The following is a 16551-nucleotide window of genomic DNA, read 5'->3' as shown; positions in this document are numbered from 1 at the left end:
GAGTGCAGGGTTATGCGAGGGAAGGGAGCTGGCCTCATCTGCAGGGTTCGCCCTGAGGCTCATGGTCTTGTATGTGGCTTGCCAACTCACAGACTCCCTGGTTTGAACGATGCAAAAGAGGCCGTGTAGACGTGTAGATCTTACCGCATTCCGGATGTAAATGAAAAGCAGAACTGACATGTTGTTTCCCCTTTCCCTCCTCTCCCTCTTTCCTGCACCCCTCTCTCCCGGCCCCCTCCCTCTCTCCCGGCCCCCTCCCTCTCTCCCGGCCCCCTCATGCTCTCCCTCCCTTCCCCTCTACAGGAGATCTTTGGATCCAAGGGACTGGCGGAGAAGTAAGGAATCCTACTCCTCCTCTCTCTCTGTCTCTCACACACACTGCCTTGATCCTTTAGTATCGCTAAGCGGAGTTGAGACGTTGACCACATGTGCCTGTTGGAAGCCAATCAGGAAAACCATACATGGGCAGCCTGGGCCAATCCGGAGCCAGTGTTTGTTGTACAGTTGAGAGGGGTGACCCACATACCCGGACAGCTACTTTTCTACAGCAGGGAGGGAAGGCCTCACATAAGATAAAGTAACTTTATCAGATGTCACACACACACACTTATTGTCAACTGATTTACATTTACATTTAGTCATTTAGCAGACGCTCTTATCCAGAGCGACTTACAGTAAGTACAGGACATTCCCCCGAGGCAAGTAGGGTGAAGTGCCTTGCCAAGGACACAACGTCATTTGGCAGAGCCGGGAATCGAACCAGTAACCTTCAGATTACTAGCCCGACTCCCTCACCGCTCAGCCATCTGACTCTGATTTACTCACTATTATGCACACAGACTCTGCTGGGAGATGCTGCTGCCTGTGAATATTGTCATTCTCCTACAATAGCGGGATTCTGTTCACAATAGCATACAAAACAGCCGATTCGTTCCAGCGCGCCTGAACAGGGCGCACTAATGGACCTCCCGTGACTGCGCGATGTAGGTTACTACCTGTGTTGAAGCACTCCGTCTGCCACACAGGGCTTTGGTACGCAGCTTCAGGAAATAATGAGACGCTTGATATCTCTCTATTAGAAGGCTGTTTCGAGTATGATTGCGTGGGCATGACGTGTGTGTTTTGCGGGTGTACACCGCGTGTCAGCGGGGGAACTTATGTAGGGACGTTTCTCGGCTTCTTCTTAGCTCGTAGCGACTGGGTGACTGTGGAGGCTGTGGTTTACTTGATGTGCTAGCTGCAGCTGTACCTGATTGATAAACAGTACTGTACACACAAATATGGAGGACGGTGGATGTGTACTACAATGGGGCGTGGCACTTTACTTGTGTCACAGCCAGAGGGCAGAACCGGAGAACAAGGTCCAACCGGAGCTGTACAGCTCAACACACAAAGAAGACGTTCTTGTCTTCATACATGAGCCAAACAGCTTCCTCCGCCACGCCATGGCCTACGCTACGATATATTTGGTTTAATGCCCATTGCCAAGGCGAGGTAGACGGTTAACAGTGACTAGACAAACCCTCTCACAACTTGCTGTCGGTTCTAGCCGTTGGAAGACTTACAAACACGCTACAAAAAAAACAGAAGAAGAAAGGAAACAAAAAACTCTCCTTTTCCTCGCTGCCTTTTTAGTTGGTTTGCTCCTGGTCCCGGTGATATGTATAGTGCTTGTCTGTGTGAGAGCGAGCTTGCTGACACAACGGGTGGTAGATTCCGTTTTAATTATGCACTTCCGTTAAAAGCGCTTCAGCTATTTATAATGGTTATTCGTTGCTGTGTGTGTGTGTGTGTGTGTTTGAGACTGTGTGTGTGTGTGTGTGTGTGTGTGTGTGTGAGAGTGTGTGCCCTCCTGCAAAGCATGGCAGCTGGTCTGTTTGCTCCAGTGCCGTGGGGATCAGATGTTTCTATTGATCTCCGTACCCCACGGGAGGTGTGTGTGTGTGTGTGTGTGTGTGTATGGGAGAGGGCAAGAGAGAGACAAGAGAGCCCACCACCCACTCCTTAACTTCTATCTGTCCAGAGAAGCATTTGGCTGATGTAACAGCGCCACCCACTGGTCATGTAAGAAACCGTACCAATTTGAATAGAGAAAAAACAGAAGTTGTGTAGTGGTGTAGGTGTGTCTGAGACAATGGATGATACCTAATGCAATCCTGTGTTTGTCTCTATAGTGTGCTGGTTGTGTTCTTCTCAAGGAAGACCAGAATGTGAGTGTCCCAGGTTCTCTTCTTTCTCATTCAGTCATTCAGACCAATGAAAAAGAGTTGGAGTAATTGCTGACTCCAGTAATACCACACCTGCTACTGTTTATTGAAGCACTGGTAACAACAGAAGAATCGTCAAGAAAAATTGGTTAATGGAGAATCCTTTTCAGGTCCAAAAATCTTTTAGGGATCTGAACCCTGACATTATGAAGCTGCAAAGGCTTCTATGTTTAACAGATCTTTTTAGTCACAGGACGATTTATGTAGCCTCTTCTTTCTAGAATTGTTCACGATATGCTTACATGTTTGTAGATGTCTTTATGCATACAGTTTGCCATGTAAAGCCGTAAATTGTTTGTTACAGCTTGCAACTCTTGGATATCAGCCTGGACAGACTGGACTAAAGGGAGAGAAAGGTGACCAGGTGAGGAGGAAGTACACATACACACACACAAACACACACGCAAGTGCAACATTGACTAATACTTTTGGAATGTGGAAGGACGTGCACATGCATCGGTCTAGACATGCTTAGACTTGGACTTTAATCCCTTCTCATCCATTTACACACACACACACACACACACACACACACACACTGACACATACACAAACACACACACAGACACAAACACACACTGGCTCTCTGGCAGCCTGGTTGAGTGTGGAACTGGAGACCGTGACTCTTGTACTCCTGTAAAAAAAACGAAGGGTTAGAAAAGAGTATGCCAGCGTACTGATTTTCGGCCTCCAAGCTGGCACCAGTACTGCTAATGAAGAGGCTTGTTTGCCAAATGCTCATTCCGCCCCCCCCCTCTCTCTCTTCCAGGGGTGCTGACTGCTTAGGTTCAGGGGCCTCGGGTCCAGTAAGTATCCTGTCCCATAAAAACAAGTCACAACACTACATACACTTCAGTGTGACACATGCGTTGTAAAGAAACACATCTCCTTCCATCCCCCGCTCCACATCTACACCCAAAAAAACTTCCTGTAATACCCTCATTTGGGAGTTTGAACACCAGTTCCACAAGCGCTCCACACAACCCCTCCAACCTCTGTGCCTGAACTCTCATGAATTTCTAGAATGCAAATTAACCAATGACAGCCTGAATCTTAAATGAGCTTGCCTCTTATTATTCCTCAAAGGTAGAATGTAACTCGTTCTGTGTGGATGTGTGTGTGTGTGTTTCTGCTTCTCCTCAGTGCTCAGAAGGACCAAAGGGCCAGAAAGGGGAGAGAGGCGAGTCGGTGAGTTTGAAACGCTCTCAGATCTCCCCCAACACCGAGCAATGAAATCAGTCTGTTTCTGCTGATGACCAGGGGGGCTCATTTGGGCGATCGTTTGCTATCTGGAGTACTGCATGGTCGATTCATTGTTTGGAAAACTACAAACAGTGATGTGGAGGTGGGTCATGTCTCTGAGCAATATCACACATTGATTGGCCATTCTCTTTCTTTGTCTCTCTTTCTGTGTCTCTCTCTGTCTCTCTCTCTCCTTCTTTCTCTGCAGGTACTACAGCCAACTGGGGGAGAGGCAGTGGGTCACAAGGTAAAGCCTGCCTGAAAACCCCTGTCTTTAATGTGCAGGCGTGCAGGCTTGTAGGTTGTCAGGAAGAGATTCAGTTTTTATATCGACTTGTCTCATCTTGTGAATAATTTTCGCTAATAGTTTTCTTTCTTTCTCTCTCTCTCTCTCTCTCTCTCTCTCTCTCTCTCTCTCTCTCTCTCTCTCTCTCTCTCTCTCTCTCTATTTCTCTCTATGTCTCTCTCTCTCTCAGGGGGAGAAAGGACAGAAGGGAGACGTCGGTCTCCAGGGTCTGTCTGGAACGCCAGGAAAGGATGTGGGTATCACTCAGTCTCTCGTTCTACCCATCTCCCTTTCTCTCCCTCTATTTATGTCCATGACTGGGTTAGGGTCTGTCTCTCTCTGTCTTCCTCCTTCCCTCTGTTTCTCTCTGTCTCTTTCTTTTTCTGTCTCTCCATCTGTTTTTATCTGTCACTCTATTCTCTCTCCCTTCCTTCCTTTTGCCCCCCCTCGCCCACTCTCTTTCTCGCTCTCATTTTCTCAGTTATGTCAGATATCCTAACCCAACAAACAGTGAAAACCTTTTTAGCGTCACAAACGCGCGCACACACAAGTCGTGCACACCTTTTCATTGGGCGGAGAGAGGGCGTTTAGCAGAATTATAGAGCATTACTTTTTAATCCCAGACTCATTGATATCTCTTCTCTTCCTGCTGGCCTCTCTCTGGGTGTTAAGTCAGCCTAATGCCTGTTAGATTACACTGGAGCAACAAAGACCACAGAATCAATGCTGCCTCATTGACTGGCTCCTTCTTTCAGACAAGCGGCTGATTCAGCCTGACTTAACCTTTTAATCTCCCCATTCACCATAGAGCGATGCACGCGCATGGAAGGTTTCATAAGTAGGACATAATGAGAATTACCAACGGTCTCTGTGTTGTGAGATTTCCCCCCCAGCTTAGGCAACATGTATCATGCAAAGAGATTGGAAGAAAAGTGATTTTTAACATTAAATTAAAGATTCAGCTAACGTTATTTCCCCTAAGCCCTGAGGTAACGGTTTGAAATTTAATATCTGCCTGTTCAACTGATTTGGATTTAAAGTCAGTAATCTCCTGGTATGTTTGGCACGCTGATGATGTCTGCTCTGTTTTTCTCTGTCCAGGGTCGGGCAGGGTCCATCTGTGTGGTTGGTCCAAAGGGGCAGAAGGTGAGAGCATCTGTATACTACATGTAGGGAGTCAGATGGCTGAGCAGTTAGGGAATCGGGCTATTAATCCGAAGGTTGCCGGTTCAATACTGGCCGTGAAAAATTACGTTGTGTCCTTGGGCAAGGCACTTCACCCTACTTGCCTCGGGGAGAATGTCCCTGTACTTACTGTAAGTCACTCTGGATAAGAGCGTCTGCTAAATGACTAAAAATGTAAAAATGTACGATTTTAACTACAGATGCACCGCTACACCTTTTTTCAGTTTCAATCCGAATCCGATACCTGAATTTGGATATCGGTCGATACCGATACCAGAGCTCCTAAAAAATATATATTATCGTTATTGTTGTTGTGGTTGTTGGTATGATGTATAAGGTTGCATGAGGCTGTAGTAAAACACACATGAAACATGGTGTGTCCTGTATGACCTCTGACCCCTGTGTTTTCCCAGGGCTCTTCAGGGTTGGTGGGTCCAGAGGGCTTGGCCGGAGAGCCGGGGAAACCAGGATTTCCAGGACTGCCAGGGATCGGAAAACCAGGCCTTCCTGTAAGTACTGCTAGGGAATTCCGGAACGTTCCTGTGATTATTCCATGGAATCGATATTGAATTGAAATATGTATTTGATTGAACAACTTGCTCTGCATGGCGGATATAGCAAAGTTCTGTGGTATTCTGTCCTCTAAACAGCTGGGCATGGCCATGTGGGAACACGCTTGTGCGTGTGTGCGTGTGAGATAGAGCGATAACAATTATTGAATGAAGTGGTTGATGTTTCTCTTCAGGGCTTACCAGGGATTGGGTCTAAAGGAGACAAGGTAGGAACAACTCATCACGTCATACTCACCCACTACTGTGGCATGCATGGTAACCAGAGCGCCTGTCAAGAGATTTGATCTGACCTGTCACATACTGCAACATACAATACAGCTCATGTTTCATGTCATGGTATTGCTGGCTATTTTTTGTTCAACTGTCTTTTTGTAAAATGTATTTACTTTACAGTAGTTTTATAAACAGTCAATTTTATTTGATAGTTTTGGATCTATGGTAGTTTTTCCTATGTTTGTTTTTTGTTCTGTGGTACATACTATAGCAGTTTCAGTTGTATAATAGTCCTCTATGGTAGCTTTAGTTACCTACCCTCATCTGACGGCCTTTGTGTCTCAGGGGGATTCTGGGCCAGCAGGGAAGGATGGAGATCCAGGAGACCCTGTGAGTTGAGCTGTGACACTTCTGATCAGGACATCAGGTTGTTGTTGTACTGTCTGATTATACTGCTGGTGCTGCGTGGTGTGTGAAACCCTCCCTGTTGTGTGTGTGTGTGTGTGTGTGTGTGTGTGTGTGTGTGTGTGTGTGTGTGTGTGTGTGTGTGTGTGTGTGTGTGTGTGTGTGTGTGTGTGTGTGTGTGTGTGTGTGTGTGTGTGTGTGTGTGTGTGTGTGTGCTGTGTTCCTAGGGGCCAGAGGTCCTGGAGGCACCAAGGGATCGAAAGTGAGTAAACCCCTGTCTTCCTGTCGGGATCCCACTAGAATTAGTATTTAGGTACAAATAGGAATGTCACTATTTGATCAAGCAATATAGCTGTGTATTTGTGCCTAAAACCTTTGCACAGTACTGTATGTAAGTGTGTGTGTGTGTGTGTCGTAGGGAGAGCCGTGCGAGGTGTGTCCGGTGGTGTCTGCAGACGGGTCCATGGTGGCTGTCCAGGGGACGTCTGGGCCCAAAGGAGAGGCCGGACCTCCAGGAGTCGGAGAACAAGGACCACCAGTCAGTACACCGCTCTGCTGCACTCTCACTGAACCCTGACCCCTCTACACGGTCATCTGAGGGGTCACTGCTGCACTCCCCCTGACCCCTGACCCCTCTACACGGTCATCTGAGGGGTCACTGCTGCACTCCCCCTGACCCCTGACCCTTCTACACGGTCATCTGAGGGGTCACTGCTGCACTCCCCCTGACCCCTGACCCTTCTACACGGTCATCTGAGGGGTTACTGCTGCACTCCCCCTGACCCCTGACCCCTCTACACGGTCATCTGAGGGGTCACTGCTGCACTCCCCCTGACCCCTGACCCTTCTACACGGTCATCTGAGGGGTCACTGCTGCACTCCCCCTGACCCCTTTTCCTCTCTACCTTCATCTGAGGGTTCACTTCACTGACTGTTGCTGTTTGCTTTTGTTCCCCTGATCCCTTCGCCTCTCTGTCAGCAGTAGATGCTGTAAATAAATAACGATTAATAAAGTTGTTTTAGATTTTTGCTTAAAACGCAGCATGGACTGTAGCTAGGGGTTGTATTTCCGCTGAAAGACGGAGTTTGTGTTTTGGTATTGTTTATGTAGTCATCACACTCGTAGCTCCAGAAGATACGCAGCTTTTGGTGCTTTAGTGAAGGTTGTTTTATTCAGTCTGATTCTCGTCTCTCCAGCCTCCACTCTTTTCTCCAAACTCCTCCTCTATTATTTTTTCCTCTTTTCGTCTCCCTCCATTTCTCTTTCTATACCTTTCCTAAAAGGTGTCTGACCCACCAGCCCAGTGCTATAAGTGCATTCTGCTCGATTTGCTTTGTTCCCTGTTACTGATACTGCCTTGAAGATGGAATAAGGAATCATTTCTATGATGGAAGAAATGACTTCAGGGTTTTGTGCATCCCACAATGATCTCCAATACAATCAGTGTCTTGTGTTCTAGAGATGGACACAGAGAGAGAGAGAGAGAGTTTCATGCTAGGTGGATTAACAGTCTTTTTTTCCCTTCTCTTCTCCCCATCTGATCATCATATCTGCATCTGCTCATCCGCCCCTCTCCTCTCCTTCCCTCTCCTCCTCTCTCCTCTCGTTTCCTCTCCTTCCCTCTCCTCCCCTCTCCTCTCGTCCCCTCTCCTCTCCTATCCTCTCCTATCCTATCCTCCCCCTCCCCTCTCTCCTCTCCCTTCCCACTCCTCCCCTCCCCTCTCCTCTCCTCTCTTCATCAGGGACTGATGGGATCAGATGGAAAGGCAGGACAGAAGGTATGAAGCACCATCTGATCTGCAACCTCACACGCACACACATTGGTGTGGTATATAACATGCAAAGACAAATTTCCTTTTTTTATGCACACACACTCTCCCTTTCTCTCTCTTGCACTAATCCAGCAAGGTAAACAACATGCAAAGACAAACTTTTTAATGCACATTCGCTCTATCTCTCTCTCTCTATCTCTCTCTCTCTCTCTCTCTCTCTCTCTCTCTCTCTCTCTCTCTCTCTCTATCTCTATCTCTCTCTCTCACACGCACACTGTCAATAGTTTCAAAGTCCTCTCCTAAGCCAAGCCCCAGGTCATGTCCTAACAGGTCAACTGAAGCATGCTCTGTCTGATGACCAGCGTCTATCCCCAATCCAACTGATGTGCTTCCGCTAAAACCAAATAAGACTCTCAGTCTCAGAGTGAGCGTGCGTCTGGGCGTGCGTCTGGGCGTGCGTCTGGGCGTGCGTCTGGGCGTGCGTCTGGGCGTGCGTCTGGGCGTGCGTCTGGGCGTGCGTCTGGGCGTGCGTCTGGGCGTGCGTCTGGGCGTGCGTCTGGGCGTGCGTCTGGGCGTGCGTCTGGGCGTGCGTCTGGGCGTGCGTCTGGGCGTGCGCTGGCGCTAACGAGGTGCTGAGGAATCTTGTGTGTTGACAGGGAGAGGCGGGGTCAGACGGAACCAAAGGGGAGAAGGTCAGTCTGGGTTTCATCCACCGAGATTCACTTCCTGTTTTCATGTTTAATGCAACCTCTCCATTGTACTTGTCGCTCAACAATGTTGTTTTGCTGTGTGTGTGTGTGTGTGTGTGTGTGGCGTAGGGCGATCCGTGCGCTGTGTGCCCCACTCTGGGAGAATTGCCGACTAATGGAAACTCAGTTCCCTTAGCCCTTTCTCAGCTACAGAAGGGGGAGAAAGGCGAATCAGGAGTGGGACCCAAAGGAGAACAGGTTAGTTGCGGTGTGTGTGAGCGTGCAAGGGATGTGTGTGTGAGCGTGCAAGGGACGTGTGTGTGTGTGTGTGTGTGCACGCAGTGTCGGTGCACGTGGGCATCCGTCCACATGTACTGACGTCAGTTTGACATCCATGTGTGTTGGCGTGTGTGTGCGTGTATGCATGTGCGTGTCCTCTAAATGACAGCCCTCTCGTCTGTGGTCCTTCAGGGAGAGCCTGGGCCTAGTGGACTGGGGGGGCTCCGAGGAGAGAAGGTGAGACAAACAGCAGGAACCTCAGCGCCGCAAGAACACACACACTCATTAGGGTGTTAAACAGAGGCCTCCGGGTTGTCAGTAGCACACTTGGTTCTCCAGTCGAGAGGGAAATGAAGCGGGCAGATCAGTACGCTGCTAAGTGTAGATCCTGCAGGCGTCAGTGCCAGTAGTTGATCTCTCCTGATGTGATGAGAGAGGATAGCTGTGGTGTCTGGATTGTGGGGGCGTGCTACTGTCTTAATTGTTCCGCTAACATTGTTATAGCTAGTTAGTTATTCCTGGGGTTAAAACAATAGTTACATATTCCTATGGTTACAGAAACAATGGGATATTCCTATGGTTACAGTAATGACTAGATTGCATTTACAGGGATAAGTGGGTACATTCCTATGTATGTTTACGTTAGTTTAAAAGGGCATCCCGCTGGATTAATACATGCACCATGTAGTGTGAGGTTCGAATCCAGCCCAGGCCCTCTACCGCATGTCATCCTCTCTCTCTCTCTCTCTCTCTCTCTCTCTCTCTCTCTCTCTCTCTCTCTCTCTCTCTCTCTCTCTCTCTCTCTCTCTCTCTCTCTCTCTCTCTCTCTCTCTCTCTCTCTCTCTCTCTCTCTCTCTCTCTCTCTCTCTCTCTCTCTCTCTCTCTCTCTCTCTCTCTCTCTCTCTCTCTCTCTCTCTCTCTCTCTCTCTCTCTCTCTCTCTCTCTCTCTCTCTCTCTCTCTCTCTCTCTCTCTCTCTACTCCCCCCACATTCCGTGTCCCCTCTACACTATCCCTATCAACAAATTATAAAGGCAGAAATGCCCCTATAAAGAAATAGTTTAATAACTGGATTTAAAGTACAGTGATAATGGGATATCACTAAAGTTACAGAAATATCAAACTATTTCTGTGGTTCTCTTATCATGGTGCTGTGCTTGTATCCAGGGCAACGCTGGAAGCAAAGGAGCTGATGGAAAAACTGTGAGTACTTTATATTGGCCGCCCCATCTTTGCACGAGCTTATCAGGGAGGCCCCATGGTGACATGTGACCTGTGTCCTGTGTGTGTCCAGGGCAAGCATGGACCGAGGGGCCCTGGTGGCAAGGATGGGCAGAAGGGCATCAAGGTTGGCAGTGCTCTCATCAGAAACACACACCATCAGAAACACACACCATCAGAAACACACACCATCAGAAACACACACCATCAGAAACACACACCATCAGAAACACACACCATCAGAAACACACACCAGGACTCCATCTGAGAATGTTGTGGAGCATTCAGCTCATGTTGTCCTGTTGCCGGGGGCCTCCTCACATGTTTTATTCTGTTGACAGGGAGACGGCTGGATTACCTGGTTTAGGCGTTCCTGGTGCCAAGGGAGAGAAGGTAGATGTCTGTCTGTGTGGTGTGTGTGTGTGTCTGCCTGTGTGTATATGTGTGTGTGTGTGTGTGTCCGCCTGCCTGCCTGTGTGTGTCTGTCTGTGTATGTGTGTGTGTGTGTCTGTCTGTCTACCATGCTGAGTGTGTGTCTCCCCAGGGTGAGTCATGTGGCACGTGCCAGCCTTCTACCTTGGAGGTGGGCAGTGGGCCGTCCGTCATCAAGGTGCCAGCTGGGGAACCAGGCCACCCAGGGCCCCCGGGCCCCCCCGGACCCTCAGCGGTGGGAGCAGATGGCAAACAGGTCAGGCCCCCTCAGAACCATAAACACACCAGCAACAAGTTCATTACTGCTGTGTGTTGTACCAAAGCAAACTTAACAAACCATTAGATTGTATTGACGTGGTGATTTAGTCACTGTGGTTGTTCAGAGTCAGAGAATGTTTGTGAAAGTCGATATGTGTCAGATGAGCTAGATGTGTATATGATGGGATGTATTCACTACTTTACTGCAACACGCCACCTACCACAGGATATGATGTCACTGAGCTCTATTTGTCTCCATAACATGGTCAATTCCTCTTCCACCCCCCCCCCCCCCTGATTATACAGTATGAACCTCTGTAGTTGAACAACAGTGGTTTGTACCTGAATGGGTGGAGGTTTGCGCAGAGATGTGTGTGTGTGTGTGTGTTTTACTGACATTTGTATTCTCTCTCTCCTTCAATGAAGGGTCCACAGGGGTTTTCAGGTGTACAGGGGGAAAAAGTAAGTCACTTTCACAAGTTTTCTTCTGAAAAGGTCGCTGAATAACATTTCAAAGTTCAAATAGCCTGAAGGTCCATGGACGTATCAGAGGACAGAATGTTTCCTGGCCAATCACAGGCCTGGAGGCCAGTTGGCCTATCAGAGGACAGCTGCATTTGATCCAACATCAACTGCAGTACAGTTCTTTGAACTTGGCTAAACTGATTAGTCGAATACATGTTGGGATAATTTGGCACAAACTGGGATTTCCCAGTCTTTGAAGTTTAGCCAGCTATTTTACAAGAGAAACAAGCTACATTTTTTATGTAATGTACTTTCAGTCTAGCACCCTGTGTGTGATAGTTGGCCTGAAGGATCACAGCCATGGTGAAATCAGATCACATAAACGGGCGTAATGTGTGGGGTAGTCAGGCTACCTGAAATAACCCAATGTCCAGAGGAGAATCATTCCACCTTAAATAACTCATGGAATAAGCTGACATCTGGGGGGAAATGAGTCCTCTCTGACTAGACAATTGCCCTGGGGATTCACAGACCGCCTTAAATTATACTGTGTCTCCCGGGACCCAGAATATCTGCAGTGAAATCAGGGCACATCAGATTAGAAACCAGATGAGCGGATGTCCCCTGAGTTTTAAGACTACCTTAATTCATGTCATTAAGAGAATTCACTAACCAAGCTTCCACTAGAATTTACTGTCTCTTTTCCTTGGGCATCTTTATGATGTCAGGCTACCTTAAATCCTCTCTAAATACTCTGACATACCATGAGATACAGTGTACTTAACTTAAATTTGAAAATCTTTGGACAGTGTGAATGGAAACTCATAAACAGTGTAGTTGGGTTGAAAAATGGAAGGCTTTACTGGAGTTTGTTTTTGATTTGTGCGTGTGTGGGGTTGGATATTGAGGGAGCAGTCATCTATTTCACATCATGTTCTTGCAGTCAGTAAATGAGAACTGTAGCGAGAAAAGCAGTAAGAAATGACTGTGGAGATATCAGATCATATCTGACAATGACAATGTGTTATTGTATGTTGCCAGGGAGACCAGGGTGAGAGGGGAGACCCTGGATTGGATGGTAAACCAGGAGCCCCTGGTCTCTCTGGAGAGACTGGACGCGACGGAACCATCGGACTGAAGGGAGAGAAGGTTTGAAACCATCTGAAACAGACCTGTGTGTCTGAACGCATGAAGAAGGAATGAGTACAGATCAGTGGTTAGAGCATTTGTGTACAGATCAAGAGGGGTGCAGTTTCAACCCCCCCCCCCATGGGCTGCATGTCACGTTGGATTCAAGCACCTGCTAAATTAATTTGTTATTGTAAATTAGTACAGGGATCTGTTTTTCTTGGGGGGTTTTTGTTCGTTTTTTTTAAAAGGTCAAATTAAACTGTTTAAATGACTGTTATAAAACATCTAAATTGATTTGAGGCATATTTGGAAATGCACAGCTAAGGGACCTCCTACAGCTGTTGTTGTGTTGTTCTGTGTTACCCAGGGAGACGCGTGTGACAGCTGTCCGTCTGTCTCTGGGGGCGTGGCCGATGGCACGAGTGTTCCGGGTCAGAAGGGAGAGAGGGGCGATCCAGGCCCCCCTGGGGAGGGCAAGGCTGGCAAACCAGTGAGCCTGCCCCCTTATACCATCCCTGTCTGTCCCTGATATTACGTTTACATGGGCTTAGCGAGTTAGCACTAGTATATACTGTAAACTTCCGGTCTCCGCACCATGGCGACCAGTATCTAATTCTGTACATCCTGGTAATTGTTGTAGAGCCTTCTAAAAAAACATCGTTGGTCATTGGGCTCTGCGCACTCTCTGTTGTCTTATCATGCGTGGAGCCAGATGTCTGCTAAATATTTTTCTCTCTCCTCAACCTATCAGGGTAAGCCAGGTCTCCCAGGGGTCCAGGGGTCCCTTGGTCCTAAAGGGAGCCAGGTATGACTCCCTTCATATCTTTTAAAAACGGATCACCTTCTAAAGATCTGGGTCTATGTGTATCGAAGACAGTGATTTTTGTGACAAACTCTAATGTCACACTGCCCCCTGTAGGGTGAAGCTGGACCTGCAGGAATTGGTCTTCAAGGCCCACAGGTGAAGAAAAACAAATTCCTCTGGTTTTGCACACCTCTGTCCATCTGGCTTGCATTGACATTTTAGATTCATCACAAGGTATTCTCATAAAAGAACACTTTGAGCACAATTGGAACACCACTCTAAACCGGGCTATAGGACTGGAATTACACACAGTCATCTTTGCTTGATGGGATTCAGTTTCAAGGGTTCAACTGGCTATAAATCTCCAACGCTCTCCAGCAATTATGCTGGTCCTCTCCACCCCCTTTCTGGGGCTGAGGGAATAATTATGAGAAGACATTTTGGATGGCGTTTCTTAAAGGCGACGACATCCAGACCCTTTTGAGAATGTTCTCCTACCCTTGTCTGTAGACAGATTGATTGGATCTCCAACAATTCACTCCATCTGTCTCTTCAAGTACATTACCTCTTTTGTTGCTCTCTCTCTCTCTCTCTCTCTCTCTCTCTCTCTCTCTCTCTCTCTCTCTCTCTCTCTCTCTCTCTCTCTCTCTCTCTCTCTCTCTCGCTTTGCCTAGGGCGTGGAGGGGCCAAGAGGCTTGCCAGGAATCACAGTAAGTATATCTCTCTCATAAAACCTCCCTTTTGTTTGGATCTCTTTATCCGGAACCCTCCGGTCGATTCTCTCTCCAGAACCTAACGTGGTTGTTGTCTTGGACAGTACGGTTCATTCTCAGTCTGCTCTCTCTGCTCAGGGATCGTCAGGAGAGAGGGGACTGCCTGGACCTTCTGGACCCGCTGGAGACAAGGTCAAACGCAACCCCATCCACCATATGTAACAGCACCATATGTAACAGCACCATATGTAACAGCATCATATGTAACAGCACCATATGTAACAGCACCATATGTAACAGCACCATGTGTAACAGCACCATATGTAACAGCACCATATGTAACAGCACCATGTGTAACAGCACCATGTGTAACAGCACCATGTGTAACAGCACCATATGTAACAGCACCATATGTAACAGCATCATATGTAACAGCACCATGTGTAACAGCACCATGTGTAACAGCACCATGTGTAACAGCACCATGTGTAACAGAACCATATGTAACAGCACCATGTGTAACAGCACCATGTGTAACAGCACCATATGTAACAGCACCATATGTAACAGCATCATATGTAACAGCACCATGTGTAACAGCACCATATGTAACAGCACCATATGTAACAGCACCATATGTAACAGCACCATGTGTAACAGCACCATATGTAACAGCACCATATGTAACACCACCATACGTAGCGTTGTAGTGACTGCAGCAACAACGTCCTTTTTGTTTAGTGGTTTGGTGGCTCATTAAACTGGTGGTACTTAATGAGTACAGTCTGTGTCCTTTGGTGGGGAATTTCCCATTAACTGGTGTGTGTGTGTGTGTGCGTGTGTGTGTCCCCACAGGGTCTCCAAGGAGAGGAGGGCCCTCCTGGTCCACAGGGACCTCTGGGTGCAGGTGTGACAGGACCGCCGGTGAGAGATCTGTGTGTGTGCGTGTGTGTGCGTGAGTGTGTGTCTTTAAAAGATAAGAACAGTCATCCTTTATGTGTTTGTTTCCAGGGTAAGGATGGTCTCCCAGGTCCTAAAGGATTCCCAGGAAACAACGGCGTGCCTGTAAGTGAGATCTCTTGGGTATCCTCATTTTGTGTGTGTGTGGATATGTGTAGGTGTGTGTGTAGATATGTGTGTGCATGTGTGTGTAGATGTATCTGTGTGTGTGTAGATGTGTGTGTGTGTGTGAGACACAGGTGGTATCTTGCCACTCCCTTAATATCAAGGGACTATTTTAATTTCCTTCCTCAGGAACTGTCCTCGATTAAGCCGTAATTTATAACCTAAAGTGGGCCTCAGTCCATAACAGAGTCTGCTCCTATCTCATCTCCTGTCGCCACTCTCTACACTCCTCGCTTCGCCCTGTGAGCACTGCTTTGCAACAAGGACAAACTAATTGTGTGTGTGTGTGTGTGTCTTGCAGGGGGCTGACGGCGCTAAGGGGGACAAGGTAAGTCTAGCGTTGGGAGGAGTTGAAGAGGTGAGGGGGGGCGGTAACAGATGGTAATCAACGGCATTCACACACACACTCCTCAGGGCACAGACAGAGTGGTAGAGGAGGTGACAAGTAGACGAGGGACGTTAAACAGCCTTAAGAGACGTGGGCGAGGGGAGGGGAGGGAGGGGAGGGGAGGGGAGGGGAGGGGAAGGGAGGGGAGGTTGGGAAACTATTATCCACCCCCTCCCCAAGACTCTCTGCTTCAGCCTGTCAAAGAGAGGGATGGATGAGAAGTAGGAAGTGGTTTGGCTGAGAGGAAGAGAGGGCGAGGCTGGCTAAAAGGAGGAAGGACAGAGAGATGCAGCGAGGACAGTATGGGATGAAAGGGTGGAAGGAGGACCGGATGAGAGACAAAGGGATCACATGATCTTACAGATGCTCTGTGTTCCTAAAGTACCCTGTGGTGTAGACCAATCAGGCAGGGCTCGCAACTAACTTCTTTCCTCATGTCCCACGGCCGTCCCGAAGTGCAAAATTAACCGTCCCAAACTGAAATTGTCCCATTGACCTGAATTTCAATGTGAATACATACACAATAGAATACACAATTGTCTTGCTTGTTTCATGGTGGGGCTAACATAATTCTTGGTGTGGCTGTAGTAAAAAAGTTTTTAAAGGTTTGGAAAAAGTTTCGAATGGTTTGGAAAAAACATTTTTCTACAACAAAGTTTCTAAAGGTAAAAAAATTCAAATAAATCTACCAATGGTTTATGTGGACTTGCAATAATGTTTCCAAAGAAAGGATTCTAAATCTAAATGTGGGGCTGTTTGTGAGTGCGGGGTCAGTGTGGGGCATTGACTGGAACATGTGATGTTTATCCAGGGAGAACCAGGAGACTGTAACTGTATCACCCAAACATACACAGGAACCGGTGGCCCTGTGAGTATGGAATGGTCAGATTCTCACACACACTCACACACACCCACACACACACCCACACACACACCCACACACTCACACACACACAGAGATCTTCTCAAGTTGTTTTGGGGTTCATCTTCAAAATGATTATCTCTCTACAGGGGGTTCAGATACAGGCTGATTTGCTCTCATGTCAACACGCGCTTACACACACTTCTTTCAAAAGCTTGTTTTAAGTTCATCCACAAGATTAT

The 16551-nt window shown here is 47.7% G+C and overlaps 2 protein-coding genes across 2 annotated transcripts in view; both read left to right on the top strand.

Moving 5' to 3' along the window:
• The first annotated feature begins 1861 nt into the window (after window positions 1-1861).
• LOC136962528 (collagen alpha-1(XVI) chain-like) lies at window positions 1862-6164 on the top strand. Its single transcript, XM_067256319.1, has 11 exons — window positions 1862-1933; window positions 2175-2210; window positions 2572-2632; window positions 3039-3073; window positions 3411-3455; window positions 3718-3756; window positions 3986-4048; window positions 4897-4941; window positions 5394-5489; window positions 5726-5758; window positions 6111-6164. Exons 1-11 carry the CDS (start codon window positions 1862-1864, stop codon window positions 6162-6164), a joined length of 579 nt encoding a protein of 192 aa, XP_067112420.1.
• A 238-nt stretch (window positions 6165-6402) lies between these two features.
• The window catches only part of col16a1 (collagen, type XVI, alpha 1), a 22618-nt gene continuing 12469 nt past the window's right edge, over window positions 6403-16551 (top strand). Inside the window, exons 1-21 of the mRNA XM_067256316.1 lie at window positions 6403-6432; window positions 6589-6708; window positions 7914-7949; window positions 8600-8635; window positions 8762-8890; window positions 9104-9148; window positions 10077-10112; window positions 10204-10257; window positions 10419-10523; window positions 10675-10818; window positions 11247-11282; window positions 12327-12434; window positions 12784-12906; window positions 13168-13221; window positions 13336-13377; window positions 13896-13931; window positions 14073-14126; window positions 14790-14858; window positions 14946-14999; window positions 15361-15387; window positions 16259-16315. Of these exons, the coding sequence (XP_067112417.1) occupies window positions 6634-6708; window positions 7914-7949; window positions 8600-8635; window positions 8762-8890; window positions 9104-9148; window positions 10077-10112; window positions 10204-10257; window positions 10419-10523; window positions 10675-10818; window positions 11247-11282; window positions 12327-12434; window positions 12784-12906; window positions 13168-13221; window positions 13336-13377; window positions 13896-13931; window positions 14073-14126; window positions 14790-14858; window positions 14946-14999; window positions 15361-15387; window positions 16259-16315 (1320 nt within the window). The 5' untranslated portion in view covers window positions 6403-6432; window positions 6589-6633. The remainder of the gene's footprint in view (window positions 6433-6588; window positions 6709-7913; window positions 7950-8599; window positions 8636-8761; window positions 8891-9103; window positions 9149-10076; window positions 10113-10203; window positions 10258-10418; window positions 10524-10674; window positions 10819-11246; window positions 11283-12326; window positions 12435-12783; window positions 12907-13167; window positions 13222-13335; window positions 13378-13895; window positions 13932-14072; window positions 14127-14789; window positions 14859-14945; window positions 15000-15360; window positions 15388-16258; window positions 16316-16551) is intronic.

This window comes from Osmerus mordax, chromosome 18 (genome assembly GCF_038355195.1).
Source record: "Osmerus mordax isolate fOsmMor3 chromosome 18, fOsmMor3.pri, whole genome shotgun sequence".
NCBI lineage: Eukaryota > Metazoa > Chordata > Actinopteri > Osmeriformes > Osmeridae > Osmerus > Osmerus mordax.
This window is presented reverse-complemented; position numbering and strand designations above follow the sequence as displayed.